General features: G+C 40.6%; 1 protein-coding gene across 1 annotated transcript in view; it reads right to left on the bottom strand.

The window, feature by feature from the left end:
- LOC109044616 (protein Wnt-1) overlaps positions 1-19,150 on the bottom strand; it is an 87,276-nt gene extending 68,126 nt beyond the window's left edge. Inside the window, exon 1 of the mRNA XM_072303158.1 lies at positions 18,951-19,150. Coding sequence (XP_072159259.1) covers positions 18,951-19,096 — 146 coding nt within the window. The 5' untranslated portion in view covers positions 19,097-19,150. The remainder of the gene's footprint in view (positions 1-18,950) is intronic.
- Positions 19,151-19,443: the final 293 nt, after the last annotated feature.

Below are 19,443 nucleotides of genomic sequence, written 5' to 3'. Positions count from 1 at the left end.
AATCAAACCACCGTAAAATAGGATCTTCCACCAAAATTATCGTAACAAATTACCGAAAAATGGCAGAAATAAGCAAAGTTTGAGTGAATTTAAAGTTTAAAGTTCAAATAAAGTGGTCCTCAGTGAAGGATGTTCAAAATGCTAGTCATGCTGCATTTACTATTCGGAGACAAAATTTTCAGATAATTATACATATTTACACCTTCTCTTGGGTAAAAATTAAAAATTAAAAATTAATAAAAAAAAAAAAAAAAAAAAAAAAAAAAAAAAAAAAAAAAAAACAGCTCGTTACATACTCTTGAAGATACAAAATTGAGGTTTCCATCAAAATCCCAACTCCCCACAACTGGGCGATTCCCAGATGAAAGAATCTTAAAACATTTGCCCATGTATATTGTACTATACCACCGGGAAACGGTAGGGTCTCTTTGACGTAAAATTGCACTGGTTTTTCCTCTGAGTACACGAAAAATCAGTGAAATTTTAGTCAGAAGTTGCTCATTCATTTACTCAAACAATTCAATTTTTCTTCTGCCCAATGTTTACGAACGAGCTCCTTTTTACTTGGAAAAAAGTCAATTACTGATTAGCACTGGCCAAAGGATCGACACTGAACAAAAATCTCGGTGTACTTACTAGGAAAAGAGTAAAATTACCAAGAATTCGGGTTCTATTTAATCCCAGTTTATTCTTGGTAAATTACCATTGATGGAATTGGTAATCTTACTGGACCTTGGTAAAAACGCCAATATTTTTTATCGACTGTGGTAGAATTACCGAGATAAAATAGCAAAGTTACCGGGAATTGATTACCAATAAAAGTGGTATTCTTACCTGAAAAAACAGTAAAAATACCGGTTTTTAGGTTAGCTTACCAGTCTGTCTTCGTAAAATTACCAATAATTGGTAAAAAAAAGTGAGATGGTAAAGGTACCGACGGATCTTGGTAAAAACGCCGAGAACTATTTTTCAGTGGAGACTACGAGGTTTGTCACATGAAGAGAGATCGAAGTATTCTTAGAGAGATTGCGGCAACCGAGATGACAGGGCAGGGGAAAGGGGGAAGGGGAGGGGGCAGGGGCAGGAGCAGGGGGAGGGGGGTTATTGGCATTCGGCGTTACTCCTTGACCGCAACAGTGTAAGACTGTAACGCTAGCGACCGGAGCGCGGTACACTGTAACACTTTTTTCTGTCCCCATAGCTCGGGCTAATTGATTTCTCGCTGCTTTTTCATTATTAATCGGCCCGTGTATCTCCCGCGAGCGACCGGCACCGGCAGCTCGGGCGTGTCGCCTGTCCACCAACTCGCGGTTCGCGGTATCCGCCCCCTGCCCCACCCCCACCAACACCCCCTCCCCCAACGCCGACGCGGTACCGACGATTCGTTGCGGCATACACCCCCAAATCGTCCTCCCCAAAACCGCATATCTTCCTTAATGTCGTGCTCTTGGCCCACTGGACAAAAAGTCCCTTTGATCCAAAGTCTCTTAAACAATTTGACAAGAAAAAATACTCTTGATTCAATTGGATTTTCCCTTGAAGTGAGAGCCCTGCCTCTTAATGGAGAATTTGCATGAAAATTTTTTATTGCTTCATCTGAAAGTACTTAACGAGCTGATTTCACAGTATTTTTTATAATTTGTTTCTGGTATGGGATATTGTATAAAAATAGATTTAAAAGTGAGAAAATGCACCGCCTAGTGACGTCATCTGGCGGCATTTCCCATTTAAACACGTGTATTCTAGCAGATTAGATCATTTTGTCATGTCCTTTCCAATAATTGTTCAATTCATGAACCAAGGGTATATTCGTGTTCAGTTCACTCAGTAGTTTCCACTTAAACACGAAATTCATCAAATTTCAGACACCTGCAAGTTCTCAATTTGAGCGATTTCCTTTTTGTTTGAACGAATATCCGATTGAATCAAGAGTATTTTTTCTTGTCGAATTTTTCAAGAGTCTGCACTTTGGATCAAAGCGACTTTTTTTCCAGTGGGCAATGATACGGCATTAAGGGAGATATGAGGTTTTGGGGGCGAACGATTGGGCGTGTATGCCGCAACACATCATCGGTACCGCGTCGGTGATGGGGGGTGGGGGGTGGGGCAGAATTCTTCTGTTGAATTTCACTCGAAATTCGTTAATTTTGATGATGCTTTGTTAGGAGTCTCCTTTGACCTCCGCTGACCGCAGAATCATGTAATTCGGGGCCTTTTAAGAGAAGGAGCTGTTTAAGGAACGAATATGAATACGACCCTTACTCTCGACCGAACTCTCCCACCCCATCGAGAAAAAATAAATTTTCGTCATATAAAACGAGAGTATACGTCATTTAATATCCGTTAAATGTGGCAAGAGGGGGCGCATCCCTGCGTTTCAGGGGTTTCAGCTCGAGCGGTACATTTGGCAAGCATCCCATCAACGCAGCGGTTGCGCGACCGGCCACAACGCTCACCGTTCACCGAGAATTAATTGCGGAAACGCATCAAAAACAACGACAACAAACCATCCTGTTGTTGATCCGCTACGCGCGGTTTTATTCCCACGACGCGTCGCGATGCCAATCCGTCGTGGTAAGCAAAAACGCCGCATAAACCAACGGATGTCGTTTTAAAACGCACGAATTTTCTGGAAAACTTGAGGATTTTCTGTCACTTTTTCAAAGACTTTTATTCACAATTACATCCAAAGTCTCTGAAAAGTTTAAAGAAATATGGTCATAACTGTCGTCAAAGATAAATATTTTCCGAAGAAATTAGGCAACATTCGAATGTACGTTGTACATACGGTGTTTTTCCTTCGTAAGAGAGGAACGTCCTATTTCATTTCACTCATAATCAGGAAGAGTTACGATTGATTGAGCACTCAATGAATGAAGATTGACACTGATTTTAGTGACATCAGTCGACGCTGCGGACTGATTATTGAAATAGAGAAAGGGATATAGACTATGAAGGCGAAGAGAAAGTAAGGCGACCCTGTTGTTCGTCAGGTGAGATTAACTATCATGGGGTGTAAAATGCCTCCCAGGGATTTTTGGTTAAAATTACGTAAAGAGAGTACAGGGATATAGATACTTGCAAATACAGAGCAAATGAAAAGAAAAAAGAGTCAGAAGTAGGTAATCATTTCAATTTTGAAATTTTCGCTTACTTTTCTTACTCTGCGTTTAACTCTCCGAGGATGTTCAATGGGGATCCAAGTCTAGAGAACCAATGTCACTAGACCAAGTCGCTTCATTACACTCACGTAGGTGCGCCTTTGTGTACATCCCCAGTGAACATCTTCGGAGACTTAAACGCAGAGTAAGAAAAGTAAGCGAAAATTTCAAAATTGAAATGTTTACTTCTGACTCTTTTTTCTTTTCATTTGCTCCTGTATTTGCAAGTCTCTATATCTCTGTACTCTTTTTACGTAATTTTAACCAAAAATCAGTGGGAGACATTTTACAGTTTTACACCCCATGATAGTTAATCTCACCTGACGAACAAATAATAACCGACCGATAAATAACTAACACAACGCGGTGGGGGAGAGTTGGCGGTCGTAAAAGGGGCTTTTATTCTCAAATGAAAAGAGGCCATTAGGCGGGAGGGAGACACCCACTTAACATAGACGAGGATGAGTGCGACCCCTTGAGTCAAATCCTCACTTTTCCATTCGGAAACCCGATGCAGATCCGCTGTTTTTACTCGGGAGAAAAAATCGTCGTGGATCCGAGAGAAGCGAGGCAGGGGAGGAATATGACAGTCTATTTAGTTAAGTCAAACAGATTATGTAATGGTGTTGACGTTTGAGGCTCTGCTCTCGGCCCGATCCGGGTCTCAATTTTTTAAGATAATGCAGGCTAATAAAATAATATTATAATTTAAGGCGAGCTGCGAGCTGGTCCCCGTGATGGAGTGTCATGATAGTCGTAAATAAAGCTGGGCGGCTTTGGAGCTCTGCATTCTGAGTGATATGATTCGCAAATGATTCGCGGACTGGGTGTTCCACAACGAAGCGACCGTCTTCTGCCGTGCTAAGGAAGAACGCCGTATGGACATTCGAGAGTTGCCAAAGGTAACTCTAGGTGACTCATTGAACTGATCGTTGTTAAAGTGAGTGAAAACCAGTGTTCGAAACTCACAGGCGCCAACGCACCAAATGCGCCTAAAAAATCGGCCATGGCGCCTAAAATATTAAAGCTCTGCGCCAACGTGACCCCTAAAAATTGCCCCCTGAAAATCTGAGGTTTCTTATTAGGTGATTATTCGAAATTTTCAGCACCACAAATGAAAGCTTTTTCTATTCTTCACGATTTCATCCTTAGTTCTTTTGTCTTCCCCAAGTTACAGCCACTTACTAGTTCTGTTACGAAAACAGCTTGCGTCTAACTTTTTACAAAATGCGCCGTAATATATAGGCAAAAAGTCAATTTGGCCCCTAAAAAATCTTCAATGGCGCCTAAAAATCGGGCTTGATGCGCCACACGGCTCCTAAAACTTAAAGGTGAATTTCGAACCCTGGTGCGAACCTACCCTAAAATTAACAAAACTCGTAGTATACTTCCTTTCATATTTTGTACTTTTAGTGGTGGTAAATCATTGTAATCCCTTTCAAAGACCCATCTTCACAGTTAACTTGCGACGAGGTTTGCAAAAATTGTCGGCCGGTTTTTGGGCGTTCGGCCGGTAAGTCACTCTTCCCATACTTGTTTTTTGAGTGGCAGACGACCAATCACAACACGTCCGATCACGTGGTCCAGAAGTTTTTACACCCCTGCTGATACGGTTCCAAAACTCACGAACCAATCAGAGACGAGAGGCACGGCGCTACTCTCGCCGGTCGGAACTTGAGGGTGCCCGTGTACCCGGCTGGGAGCAGTGAGCGGTGGTTGATGGGGGACTCTCCTCACCTCCAACTGAAGAAGCGGTCGGGGACCACCTCGGATTCCGCGTTGCCGTCCCCAGCGCGAGCCCCCCGTGAAATCGACTCCCCCCGCCGCCCGGAGCCCCCCACCCGGCACCGCCGCCCGGATTAGCCCCGGCTCGGACTCTATAAAGACGTTTATAGAGGCAGCGAATAAATTACTAATGGAATGCCGCCAGGATGTGTTGATAGCGAATATTATTATTATAATAATATTTCCGATTTTATGCGCATGGCCTCACACTACTCGTCCGGCCACGCTCTTTGTCTCCCCCCCTCTCGCGGAGGAGCCCCGTCTATCACGAGCAACCCCGCCATCCGTGGGGTAGATTTTTATCGGCACCGTTAGCCGTTACTCGAGGGTGAATCATCTCTCCACTCTGGGCGCTTGGATTGCGTCATCGTTACAACTTTACTTGAACCCAATAATGAGAGGAAGATTGGCTAATTGGACTACATTTTGCACTTTGGAACTATGAATTCTAGCCCGGTTTAAAAACAACGTACGTGCCAATAGTTTCCCTATGCGCATTAGTGTTTTTCCAGAAGAGCCAGAATTTATAGTTCCAAATTGCAAGATGCAGTCCAACTTAACTTGAACCCAATCATAAGAGGAAGTTTGGCTAATTGGACTACATTTTGCAATTTGGAACTATGAATTCTAGCCCGGTTTAAAAACAACGTATGAGCCATCAGTTTCCCTATGCACATCAGTGTTTCTCCATGAGAGCCAGAATTTAAAGTTCCAAATTGCAAAATGCAGTCTAATTGTAGTTTCCCACACGAAGAACGTAAATATATTTGAATCAGTGAGAACGAAAACACACCAACTCGGTGACTCAAAAATGCTCAATTCTCACTCATGAGAATCAGATTACATAAAGGTCGTTGAAGTTAACGCATCTGTTCCAACTTGGACCTTTAAAGTGCCCTTTAGCACTTGTCTTTCGGCACCAAACTTCTTTTTCTTGTACTAACTTCTTCAACTACTTTGCAGTTTTACTAGTGTCTTGATAATTTTCATTTTTTCGAGTTGGTGTGTTTTCGTTCTCACTGATTCATTTGGATTACATTTTGCGATAAGAAACCACTATTTTTCGGATAGGAATTGCACAGCCCCCGAGAGTAAATGCAATAAATTGCATGATGATTGAAAGCAAACGATTAATTCTAAATTTATATAAATGAGAATCGTAAATTTAGAGACAAGGTGCAATGGAAAATCAAGTATTGAAGAATCGAAGCCTGGATCGAAGCACCCTCTCCAGTCGTCCTCATAACTTCCACACGTAAGCAGAAATATGTGACAAGTTCACAGTTGAGAGAATGTGGGTTCGCAAGATTGGGTCAGGCAGATTATGTCACCGCAATGACTATCCAGGCATCCGAAAAGTTCCCCGCGAATGTCAAGGTTACTTAACTTTATCGCCTTTACGCCTGCGACTCTTTACTCTCGCGTTGCCAAACTTAGGGAATTCCCTGATTATTCTACACAGATTAAAATGAGGCTACTAATCTACACGATATCGATTCGGCAATCGCGCATGACGTATTCCAGAGCCGGGCTTTTTTGTGTGGCACATTTGTTAAATGTAGAATATTAAATTGGTGTCGTTAAATTTTTGTTTTATGAGTCGTGCATACTTTCGAATGTTTTGATCGTGCAGGAATTGGATTCTGAGCTCGATTCGAGGTGAGGTGATATTTTCCCACCGTTATGAGACTAATCCTCTCATAAAACGCTCATTATCCTCTCGAGTTTGAACAAGGATAATTTTGATGTGCAGCGATTCTAATTTCAACTTTGAATGAGATTATTCCCTTTAATTTATTTTCTTATTTTTAAAGCAATTAGAATCATTCTTTCATCGAGAGTGGTAACAGTTTTAAAAGACAGACGATCCTGTGTAGGGTTGCATGCGTAAAATGAAAAATATGAAAGATTGGACATTTCCGTTAAATATTTCATGAAATCTCACGGAGCTGTAAAATGTTTCGTATTTTTCAGGGGCTAGAGTATGCAACCCGCACTAAAACGCCCAAAAACAGAAGGAAGTTACAATTTATACGTTTTGCGAAACATAAAGAGGAACCGGTGTTTTTCAATATCTTTCATAAATTTCTGAAACCTCATGAAATATTTCACGTGAAATCTCAAGATTTTATTTTTCATGGAAAGTTGCTACCCTGATCCTGTGGAGCATTACAGTGTCACTGACTTTTGACGATCCGTTTTGTCCCATGTCGGAGTCAAAGTTTGGTCAACATGGTACCTGAACTTGCTTGCTGAAATTGCGCAACTTTTTTTGCCTTGGAAGGAAAATCTGATCATCTATGAACATCTTCTATTTTACACCCTAAAAACCGTAAAGTCAAGACAAAAATCACCATATAAATTTCATATAATTGCTTGATTGCGGTAGTTTTATTGGTAAGGGTGCAATTGCACAATCCTAGCATCATGGCAATGCTCCTGGTTCCTTTCCGCAAAATGCAATCCATATAAAAGAGAACTTTTCCGCGAAACGAAGGTAAGACATACGTTCTCCTTGCTGGTCTCTACTCTAGTTTTCCGGGCGCCGGGGCCGAACAGACCGGGTGGTTGTCCCGTGCGCATTGTTGGCCGTCAGGACTGCCCGGATGAGAAATCAACGTCGTCTCGGCTCTCGCGGTCCAGGAGCTTTGCGATATATCGATTAATCTCATTTAAACCTATGGAAAAGGATCGATCAACAGGGTACACCTTAGTAATCGATTCTTTACTTCGGATTCAAATGGGGAAATATCGCTAATCGATCGTTCGCGCCACGCCACCGTCGGGGTCAGGTTATGGACGAGCTAGCATCAACACCTCCTCACTCACCGGTCCATCTCGCTGCCCTCCAACTCATTACTTAGCAAATAAATGGTAGTTATCGCTATCACCGAGTAGCTTACGAGCCACAACGATTTGTCCAACTAATTACAACGCACCTCCCCTCCGCCCCGACCCGCCACGGCGCCGCCAAACTTACCCCGACGAAACTTCGGAACCACGTTTCTCGATGTACCACTGGACAGGGTCGAAATAAAAATCATAGACGTGGGTAAGATCCAGTAAAGGCACCGTACACTGAAAAAAAAAATATCGGTGTATTTACTAAGAAAAGGGTAAAATTACCAAGGATTCAGGGTTCTATTTGATCCCAGTTTTTTGTTGGTAAAATTACCATTCCTGGAATTTGTAATTTTACCGATAAATCTCGATAAAATTATTGAACTTTCTCGGTAATTTTACTGGACCTTGGTAAAAACGCCAATATTTTTTATCGACTGTGGTAGAATTACCGAGATAAAATGGCAAAGTTACCGGGAATTGATTACCATTAAAAGTGGTATTCTTGACTGAAAAAACAGTAAAAATACCGGTTTTTAGGTAAGCTTACCAGTCTGTCTTGGTAAAATTACCAATAATTGGTAAAAAAACTGAGATGGTAAAGGTACCAACGGACCTTCGTAAAAACGCCGAGAATTTGTTTTCAGTGCAATTGGAATTCTTGCAAAATACAATCCAATTATGAGAGGGCAACATGTTTACGACATTATGTTCGCGTTGATTCTTTTTTGCAAGATGCGATCCAACTACCGGCAATTCAAAGTCCAAAGGCCCGCGGAGTGATGCGGTTCGTTCGGAGGCTCGGTGCAGACAGCTCTAGCGCCTCGACAACAGCGCGGCGTCTAGACATCAGTCAATTCTTTTCATTAATTTCCTGGTCCACCCCCGAGTGAGTCAGCAACGGGTGAGACTCGCCCAACGCGGCTGAAGAATGGTTTCATGGAGAACGAAACTGCCCCCACGGTGCCTCCGGAGTCTGGCGTTGGGGAAACCGAAAACTGGAAAATCCAAACTCGTCTGTTCATTTCGTCCAGCGTGATAATGCACCGAGAAAAATCACGTTCGTTACAGGAGTGACATCTCGTCATCTTCCGGCCGAAGTATCTGTTTGAAAATTTCACCAAATATCATCGGCAGCATGCGCACTGGGAAAAGGAACGCTTTGGATCTAGAGTCCGGACTCTTAAAAACATCGACAAGAAAAAATACTCTTGATTCAATCAGATTTAAGCTAAAATCAAGAACCAAGCCTCTTTATTTGAGCGGATTTCCTTTGGATTTAAGCTTAAATCTGATCGAATCAAGAGTCCTTTTTCTTGTCAATGTTTTCAAGAGTCTGAACTCTAGATCCAATGTGTTTTTTTTTCCTGTGTGAAGAGAATTCAGTGAAATTTTCGGACAGCTTCGTTGGAGGATTTCTCTGTAAAAAAATAAAATGACGGCAGAAAGTTTGAAACGTCGCATGGCGCTTGCAAATACTATCAAGAGCTTAACCTGAAAATTTGAGGTGCATGGGTCAAACAGTTTTTTATTTCATAAAGTGTTAAGTTCCAAAAAACGCGGGAAAATCTTGATGGAGGTTTTTTTTATATAAGAGTAGATCAGAGAGCTCAGAAAGGGGGACAACATTTGAAATTCCCGCTAATGAAAAATGGCGGGAATTTCAAATTTAGCGTAAATTTAACTAAGTGGGAAATGTTGAATCTTGGTCCGTTAATAGGGTTAGTTCGGTCGTTCTTTTGTCGAAGAGCGCCTGGGAAAGCGCGAAGCGCTATCTGGGGGTTGGGCCGCGTAGCGGCCAGGGTGCTTAGCCCCCTAGTTTTTATTGGATTTGAATGCAGGAAGAACAGTGTTGCCAACTTGCAAGATCGCCGCTGCGTGTGACGTCACGGCTGAGACATTGTCTGCCTCGGCCGATCAACGGGGCTTCGAAGTGCTGCGAGTTCAAGTGTGTTTGCGCGGCTGATTTGTTTGTTTGTTTGTTCGTTTGTTTGTTTGTTTGCTCGCTTCAACGGCGGCGACCGCGAGCGTGGTCCCAATGAAAAGGCGCGCACCGAGCATAAATCAAGACGAACTTCCACCGCCCTCGAGAAGAACCGCGCAAGAACCTTAGGATACCCATGGGAGTTACGCGGTTGTTACTTAGCTTCCTCGGCCGGAGCGCACCCGTCAAGTGTCTCTTGGCACTCGAGCACTTCACCAAACCTTGAAAGAATCGCGCAACTCCAATTGATATCCAATGTAGGTACGCGGTTCTTCGTGAGCACAGCAGCGCGGGAACGAACGATTTGGCCAGGGCGAGAACCGCAGCGCAGGTGAGCAGGGTTTGAACTGAAAATTCGGGGTTTCTAGAGAGAATTTATTATATAGACGTCGCACCACTATCTTTACTAGAGTGTAAATTTATAAGTTGCTTGCGGAAATCAACGCTCGGATTGGTCTAATGATGACTTATGCTGCCGTGCTAAGGAAGAACACCGTATGAACCTTCAGACGTTGCCAAATTTTCTTTGATAAAAACCGAATTCACTGGGAAAATTGTGAATATTTTTTTCCAAAATTTTCAGACAATTACGTACGCAATTTAATCTAAAATATCTAAAAAGTTCAAAGAAAAATGTGCATGAATGTCGTCAAAAGTAAATGTTTTATCCAGGGAAATTTGGCAACTCTCGAATGTTCATACGGCGTTCTTCCTTAGAACGACAGTATGGCCGGAGAGTTCGTCATCTCCCGGATGAAGGAGCGTAACTTCATTTCTAGGTTGCCAGATCGACTCAAACAAGAATTGATTTTACAAAAATGTATTTGTGCAATTTTTATCCAAAATTTGTCTAATTTTTACATGAATTCTGAGGAAAAATCAGTGAAATTTTCAGTTAGGAATTCTGTAGATTCTTCTAGTTATTATGCAATTTGCGAGATAAAATCTGGCAACATTGAAATCTAGTTTCGTTCTTTCGCGAGGGAAACAACGAGTTGAGCAATCCTAACAAAATTTGCTAAAATTCACCTAGGAAAAAGCTCACTTCATTCATGAGTCATCAGGTGGATTTTATTCGATTTTTTCCTAAAAACTTTACTCATCAATCATCATTTTGTGAAAAAAGCATTTTACTTTTACCTCGCTTGATTATATTGCTTGGATTGTTATTGCAGGGTTTTTAAAATGTATTTTCTCCAGATGCAACGTAGACACGTCCCATTTTCTTGGTTGCATCCATTTCGCCTTCATTTTCCGAGGTAGGCCAGAAAGCAACCTCCATGTAGCAATAGTTATCTCTCCGAGGATATGTGTTTTGCAGTGTGTGCAACTATTGATTTGAGTAAATTATGGCAATACGCTTTACAATAATTCTGATTTTCTTATTAGGCTGCCTCACCTCGAGTTAGGTTAGATAAGATAAGAGAAATATCTATACATAGTCAATTCAAAATTAAGAGAAACTTGTTGTCATTTTATAAGAGTCACAACTGGAAAAAATTCCGACTAGACCTTACATTTGCACTGAAAAAAAATTCTCGGCGTTTTTACCAAGGTTCGTTGGTACCTTTACCATCTCACTTTTTTTTACCAATTATTGGTAATTTTACCAAGACAGACTGGTAAGCTTACCTAAAAACCGGTATTTTTACTGTTTTTTCAGTCAAGAATACCACTTTTAATGGTAATCAATTCCCGGTAACTTTGCCATTTTATCTCGGTAATTCTACCACAGTCGATAAAAAATATTGGCGTTTTTACCAAGGTCCAGTAAAATTACCGAGAAAGTTCAATAATTTTATCGAGATTTCTCGGTAAAAGTACCAATTCCATAAATGGTAATTTTACCAGGAAAAAACTGAGATCAAATAGAACCCTGAATTCTTGGTAATTTTACCCTTTTCTTGGTAAATACACCGAGATTTTTTTTTCAGTGTGGCAGCATTGTGAAGCTGAGCAGTGGCAGTGCCCGGCGCTATCAATCAGAGGGCGAACAATTAAGGCCGGAGCTCTGCAGCGCGACTGCGCGAGTTTAACCTCTAATCCCGTTTTCTGGCGCGTGAGAGCGCGTATGTGACACGAGAAAAATTAAGGTCTTAATGATGTCAAGAGCGCAGCTCCGCTAAAAATGTGAGCGAGAACTTCGCTCTTCACTCGCAACCTCGACGCATCCTCAAATCGTTGCAATTATGACGTAAGGACGTACCTCTGTTTCCAGATGAGTCCCAGAAAGCACAGCGGCTCGATCGTTGAAATTGATAGGCAAAGCTATAGACAAAGAGGACAAAAGAGACACGGAGGGATTCTATTGGTGGAAGCGGGTGGTTGAAATAGACAAAGGAGGTAAGGTTTTAGACTTTGAATAACGACGACTCACGAGAGACCCTTTAGTTAGTCCATCCTTTATTACCTCCTTAGTCTAAAAGAACCACCCAAATTAACCAAAAGAATCGCTCCATGCGTATTATGTCCTCTTTGTCTATCACTTCCTAGATGTAAGAACGTAACTCCGCTTAAACGTTGCAACATTTCCATTCAGAAATCGTATTTTTACGAAGGAACTTTCGGACTTTCCTAATTTGAATTTTTACCGATTTTTAAGCTAAGTACACGCGAAAAATAACACAATTTTCCTCCTTCTTTCCTATGGGAGCCGACGTTAATATGTGTTGCGAAAAAAAGGAACTCACTTCACGCGGAAAAACTTCAATACTACGAGCATTGTTGAATTTGGTTCGGAAGTCAGATTCAAAAATTTCGGAGGAAAACTTTACCTAGTATCCTAACAAACAAGTTACAAACACAACTTGGTAGATTTTTAACCGGAAAGGTAAACAAATTGCATTGGAATCCGGAAATTTTACGTCCTGAAAAGTGAGCATGGCGGGTAAGAACTTAAAATGTAAGCTTCTTCTGAATGGTGTGCGTTTAAAACATGTAAAACAAACCATGATTCGTTTTAGATTTGTTTAATATTTTTGAACTCTCCTCGTGCCAAAGTGTTCAGATCTAAGTTTCCTGAAACTCGGGTCTCTTTTAAATAAAATAATTAAACGTACTAATAATAATTTAATTTTGGAGATCAAGTTCAATTTAAAAATTAAATTTAGTTGAATTGAACAGTTTCAGGCTTAAGTTACCCGAGAAAGTATTCTTTTTAAACGGCGCTCTTAATTAAGTATCAAGAAATGGCGGATCCAGCAAATTGGCAACGTTGTTTTTCTCCATTTAAACGTATGGAAATGTATCGATTCTTAGAGGGGCCACGTGTTCAGACAAGAATCGATTATTTGACAAAGCTTTAAACGGAGAAAATACGGTGTTGCCAAATGGCTGGATCCGCCTCTGATATCAAGCCAGTGATTCTCAACAAACAAAACCTCAAATCTGGTTATGATTATACCTGTTTCGTGTTTTTCACTGGTTGCGTTGGTAATTCCAACATTATTATGTCACCTAATTAGATATTTGCTTAGAGTTTCTAAAAAGCGAACTGAAGCAACAATCGGTCCGAATATACAGGATTAGCGATCCGAGTCGACTATCCTGCCGTATTTGATACGTGGAAAAAATATCGAAGTTCCTTCGAATCGAAATTTCGATGAATCGGAGAGGGAAATGCGTTCGTGGATTATAACAGAGAGATGTGTGCGCAAGAATTTAAATTGCCTTTTTTACGGATTATTCGTCACTAAATAATTATTCCCGGGAGCATAAAAGCGTCTCGCTCCTTGCGCCCTTTCGCCATTAATACGGTCGAATTTCGACGGCTGTTCCGCCGCGCTAAGGAAGAACGCCGTATGAATATTTGAGAGTTGCCAAATTTCCTTCAATAAAATGTTTATTTTTGAGGAAAGTTATGAATTTTTTTTCTTTAAATTTTCAGAATCCTTCGATGAGATTGCAAACAAAATTATCTGAAAAATTTCGAGGAAAATATTTGCAAGTTCACCAGAAAATTCGCGTTTTATCGAATGAAATTTGGCAACGCCTGAAGGTTCATACGGGGTTTCTCCTTAGCACGGCAGTAGGTGGTCTTTGACCCGCAATCGGGAGTTCTCGTTTTAGCTCCTCGCGTTGAATTTTTTCGGAGGACGAATTTATTTTTATGGTGGTTATATACAAATATGCGGAATATTGTCACTCCTCGAGGAGGTAATTAGTTATGGTGCTCCTTCTGTAATTTTTTGCTTTCCAAGCTTTTTTCATTTATGAATTCCGCCTCTTGTTTTCTCATTCTTCGCGATTTTAATTCGAGCTTCTCCATGATTTGAAGAACCATGCGATTGTTTAATCTCGGTGTTTTCCCCGAAAATGATATCATTGAGCTTGGTTGAAATTTAGCTTGGCCATAAAACGGAATTTAATGACCCTGCGGGCTGGTTGTGGTTATTGAAATTTATGGACGGCTTCAGACAAAAAAAACGAGAGAAAATGAAGCGATCCTATTGGTGGAAATAGGTGGTTCCGAAAGACAAAGGGGGTTAGTAATAGGCTAACTATGAGTAACCCAAGAAAGATCCATTAGTAAATTATTTTCCCCTTAGCCCACAACTTTCAACCAATGACATCACTCCATTGTCTTCTTTGTCTATTGCTTTGCCTTTCAATTTCTATAATCAGCCTGCTTCTCCAAACAATTACACGTATAGATTGCTAATACCACTTGCCTCAGTGGCTGCGTTATGCACGTCCAAAGAGACTTAAACGCGTAGGTAAGAAAGTAAGCGACGATTTCGAAATCGAACAGATTACTGCAGACTAAAATAGATCCCTTAAAACCAAAACATTTATGGATAGGCCCTATAGTCAGTCCATTGTTTTCCCCCTTAGTCTATAGCTACAGCTACCACACGTTTTGACCGATAGGATCGCTGCATTTCCTTTTGTTTATTTGTGTATCATTTCAATGATCAGACCGCGGTAGTAGAATTTAAGATCGAATGAAAAGTAGAAGTTAAAAATATTTTAAAATTGCGTTTGTTGGTTTATTCATAAAGTTTTGGCAGTTGTCGAATGATCGGTAGTGTGATGCATATCGACTGTGAAATTGCAAAAATTCGTAACTGGTTCGCGGTGTTTCAAAATTTCCGCTACCAATTTATTTTATCAAAAGAGAACAAACCAACGCTATTGTTTGAAATTTTCACAGGACATTCTTCGCACACAGAGACAAAAAATTACGGAAGTTATTAAAATATGAATTGTGAGTATTTCCCCATTTCAAAAATAAGGTATGGCAGGAAATCTGCAGTGACGCAAAGCAAGTTACGCGTTTTTGCAGTTTCATTGTCTGTACAACACGTGACAAGTCATTCATGAGTGATGATGAATATAGACAGACGATCAAAGCTCTCAATAAAAGGAGGTAAAAAACAGGCAAATTTCTCAATATTTTGGAATCGCAGCTGAAACTAATGAGAGAATATCATGTAGATACGGAAAATTACGGAAAGGTGGTCTTGCTTCAGACATTTCTTGATGCAATTTTACGGTAATCGAGAATTCGGCACAATACGCCACTTTTGTTTTTACTCAGTCAGGAATTCTTTCATAACTGCCGAGGTAAAAGCACACATTTTCAGATGGTCTGAGAAATGGTTGCGAATGTAACAGATTTAAAATGTGCATGAAAAAGTCTCATTCTAAACAATTGTGGTATGAGATCGGATTCATGTAAACTTAGCATGCACGAATTTTATTGCTGGCGGTATTCGGGTTGAAAAAGAAATTGTGTATCGTTTCTCGTTGAAATTTCAATAATTTTGCGTAACCGTAGCCTTTCTTTTACTTTTGTGTAACTTTAATTCGCGGTATTTTCTCTCGTTGCCATTCTGGATTTTCTCTTTTTTCCATTCAGTCAATTGAAAATGAATCAAAGAGAGCCATGCAAGTTTCCTCAAAAAGTAAAATGATATGTGCTGAGCGATGAGGATTAAACAAAATAATAAAATTTGAGTTCATTGCACTATTTTCAGTTTCCCCTGTTCTGAATTTCCTCCGTAAGCGTAAATTTTATGGAAAAAAGAGGAAAATTAAAACCGTCAAAAGTTAAATGATATGACAGATGCAAAGGATTGTCAGTCACAGTTTTTCGATTTCATTGATTTTTTTGGCGTGTTTTTATTTTTCAGGACTCAAAGTTCTCAAAGGAAAAAAAATTGAGACATTGTGAGCGGACACAGTCATTTATTTTTTAATTTATTTATTTTTTATTCGAATGTAGAATAGGCAAATATTGTCTTTGCATCGTTAGACAGGCTTCATTTCAAAGGGTGTCATTAAAAAGAACCTCATAAAAAATTACCGGTGGTCATTAACACAGAGAAAAAAATCTTCGTATAATTTTAGATGAGGGCTGAGTGTCGAAGGTGTCATCGTTAAAATTTTAATCCATTAAATCTTTACGAAAATCCCAAAAAGTTGGGTAAATTTGTCCAAGTTTATCTACGAGAGGCATGATTTGAAACTCTCGTTGAATTTTGTACATTAACTGATTACTTTGATACTTTTTACTACAGGAGATCAACGAAAAAACTAGCGGACAACTAATTAAACTGAATAAATCAATTATCCTATCATGCCCCGAGAAAAAATTAAGTAATTTCAATCAAATTGCTTTTATAAAAACACTTTCTACGACAATCGCGTTCAGTAAAAGTGAATTGATGAATCATTTTGGATGAAAAAAGGCTATTTCGCAGGAATTCACGTGAACGCCATCATTAAACGCGATCAGTCGATTACCGCAATAAATATGCAGGAATGAATTTCAGGGAATGAGTCATTTATAATGACACATTTCCAAACTACAGAACAGTATGACAGAAGCCAATTTATTTGTATGATCCCTTTTAGGATGATAAACGGAAAAAAAAAAATATTTTAATTTGTGCTCAGACTCTCTTCTCTCCCACACATTTAAATCGAAGAATACCGCTCGGAATATTGTGAAGACAGTATAAGGTATATCGCAAGTTTCGCAATTAAATTAATCTATTCATTACGCGTAATATTGTGATCATGTATGTTTCATAACACCTTATTCTAATCCTTTTTATATCAAACCATGAGAGATTTGATTTTCAGCTAGTTAAAATTGGTCAAGAGAAGAACCTATTAGGGTCGTTATTGCAGAGGAGTTTTTGACAGGAAACGAAACTGATACTTAAAGCAACCTTTAATGAACGAGAGAGGGGTTGGAAATAGGAGTGAAGGTTGATATTTGTCGACGTTAATCTAGGAAGGGATGAGTATAAGTGATTTGAACGAATGTCTAGGAATGCGGGTTGTCACAGGAGGTAACTGACTTTCAAGAAGTCTTCGTAGCGCCAGATATTAGCAAAAATAATAGGGGGAAAATTAGAGAAAGTATCTAAATAATTAAGTTTATTTGGCGTGAAATGCAGATACTGTGTCATTTTGAGTACCTATCAAAGTTCTAAGAGGACGATGAGAAAACCGCGTCAGTACTTAAATAGTTGAAAAACTTTACCAAAAATGACGGCATCACAGTAAATATAAAGAGGGGATGAAATTCACAATGTTATGCAAGAAGAAAATACTTTTCTTAGGGGACGGACTAACAATCGTTATCGTGACCATCGTCCAATCGCCTGATTCCCCTTCTATGACTACCGAAAACCAAAGATTACATGTAGTTTGGGCTCTCATACGGGGAAAAACAAGAAAATCTTAAATAAATCAGCGAAAAGCTTTCAAAAACAAAGACTAAATGCGGCAAGGCATGAAATTGACCGTCTTAGGCAAGGAGTAAGTACTTTTTCAAGAGATTCACAACAAATCGCTTCCACGAGCCCGAACATCGCTAAAAAGTAAAATAGTCTCATTTTTTCGCGTAACTATCATATACCAATTATTATGGATAGCTTGCGGGGACTCATTGAGAAAACGACTAGAGAACCGTCAAAAAGTGGTAAAAAAACTTCTTAAAACATATACGTCATGCCGGCTACAGGAGAAATGAGTGAAATTAACTGTTTAAGGCAAAAAAATCCCTTCCAATACTACGCACATCATTAAAAGAGTAAAATCAACCACAAACAACCCTAGTTTACGCGTAAGGGTCTCATAGACAAAGAACAACAAGAAAATCCTTAAATAAATGGTTAAAAACTTCACAAAACAATGACGATACGAAAAAGGGATGAAATTTACTGTTTTATGCGAGATATGGAAACTATTTGGGGACTCGCTATCAATCCCTGCCGCTACTACGCACATCGTTAAAAAATAAACTCAATCAGCAAACACCCTACAATTGAAGATTCCATTGAGCAAGGACAACAAAAAAGCTCTTTGATAAACAGTCGAAAAACTTTACAAAACAATGACGACGGGAAAAACGGATGAAATATACTAGCTGTTATGAGAACTATTTGGGGACTTGACACCGATCGCTGCCGACGTCCCGCACATCGTTAAAAAGTAAATCAACCAGGAAACATCCTAGATTACGTATAGTTGAGAATTTCATTGAGCAAGATCGACAAGAAAGCCCTTAATTGAAGAGTCGAAAAACTTCACGAAACAATGACGACATGCCGGCGACAGGGATAGGGATGAAATTGATGGTTCTAAGCTCGCTGCCGCTACCGCACGCACATCGTCAAAAGGGAAAATCAACCAGCAGATCCCCTAGATTACGTACAATTGAGAATATCATTGATTAAGAACGACAAGAAAGCTCTTAAGTAAACAGTCGAAAATCTTCAAAAAACAATGACGACATGCCAGTGACAGGATAAAGGGATGAAATTGACGATTCTGAGCGAGATAAAAAAGATCAACCAGCTAACACCCTAGATTACGCATAGTTTAGGATTTAATTGAGCAAGAACGACAAGAAAGCCCTAAAATAAATGGTCAAAATCCTTCACAAAACAATGACGACATGCCAGTGACAGGACAAAGGGATGAAATTGACGATTCTGAGCGAGATAAAAAGGTAATTTTTCGGGGTACTCACAAAAGGATCAACCAGCAAACACCCTAGATTACGCACAGTTTAGGATTTAATTGAGCAAGAACGATAAGAAAGCCCTAAAATAAATGGTCAAAATACTTCACAAAACAATGACGACATGCCAGTGACAGGACAAAGGGATGAAATTGACGATTCTGAGCGAGATGAAAAGGTAGTTTTCCGGGGTACTCACCACCAATTGCTGCCTCGACCGCGTCCTCGACCGGGCTTGTTGTTATTGTTGTTGTTTTTTCCGTGGACGTCCCCGGCTTGGCCGGCGTGGGTGGCTTGGAGGGCCGCGAAAACTGCAAGGAGCACCAGCGGCGCGCTTGACCACATCACACCATCACTATATCACATCCGACATCCGAGCACCACCGATTCCGATATCATCTGCCGGAGCGGGCGCGAGGCCGGGCCGCGCGGACCCGCGCCGCACCCCGCGCGCCGGCCCCCACCACCGGGGGCGGGGGCTGCCCGTGGGCGGGGCCTCCTCACCTGGGCACCCGCCCCCGCCCCCGCCGGAGGACGCGCCCCCCGGACCATAAACTCATTCATGAATGTCCTGCCACCGCGACGCAGTCCGATACGCTGCGCTTATGTATTGGGGCTCCAGGCCTCCTACAGGGTGCTTCGTAAATCGAGGTAGAACGTGTCTCAGAACGTCCACAAAACTCACGCGACGA

The sequence above is a fragment of the Bemisia tabaci genome, chromosome 8 (genome assembly GCF_918797505.1).
Source record: "Bemisia tabaci chromosome 8, PGI_BMITA_v3".
NCBI lineage: Eukaryota > Metazoa > Arthropoda > Insecta > Hemiptera > Aleyrodidae > Bemisia > Bemisia tabaci.
Note: the sequence above shows the minus strand (reverse complement) of the source record. Positions and strands in the feature narration are given on the sequence as shown.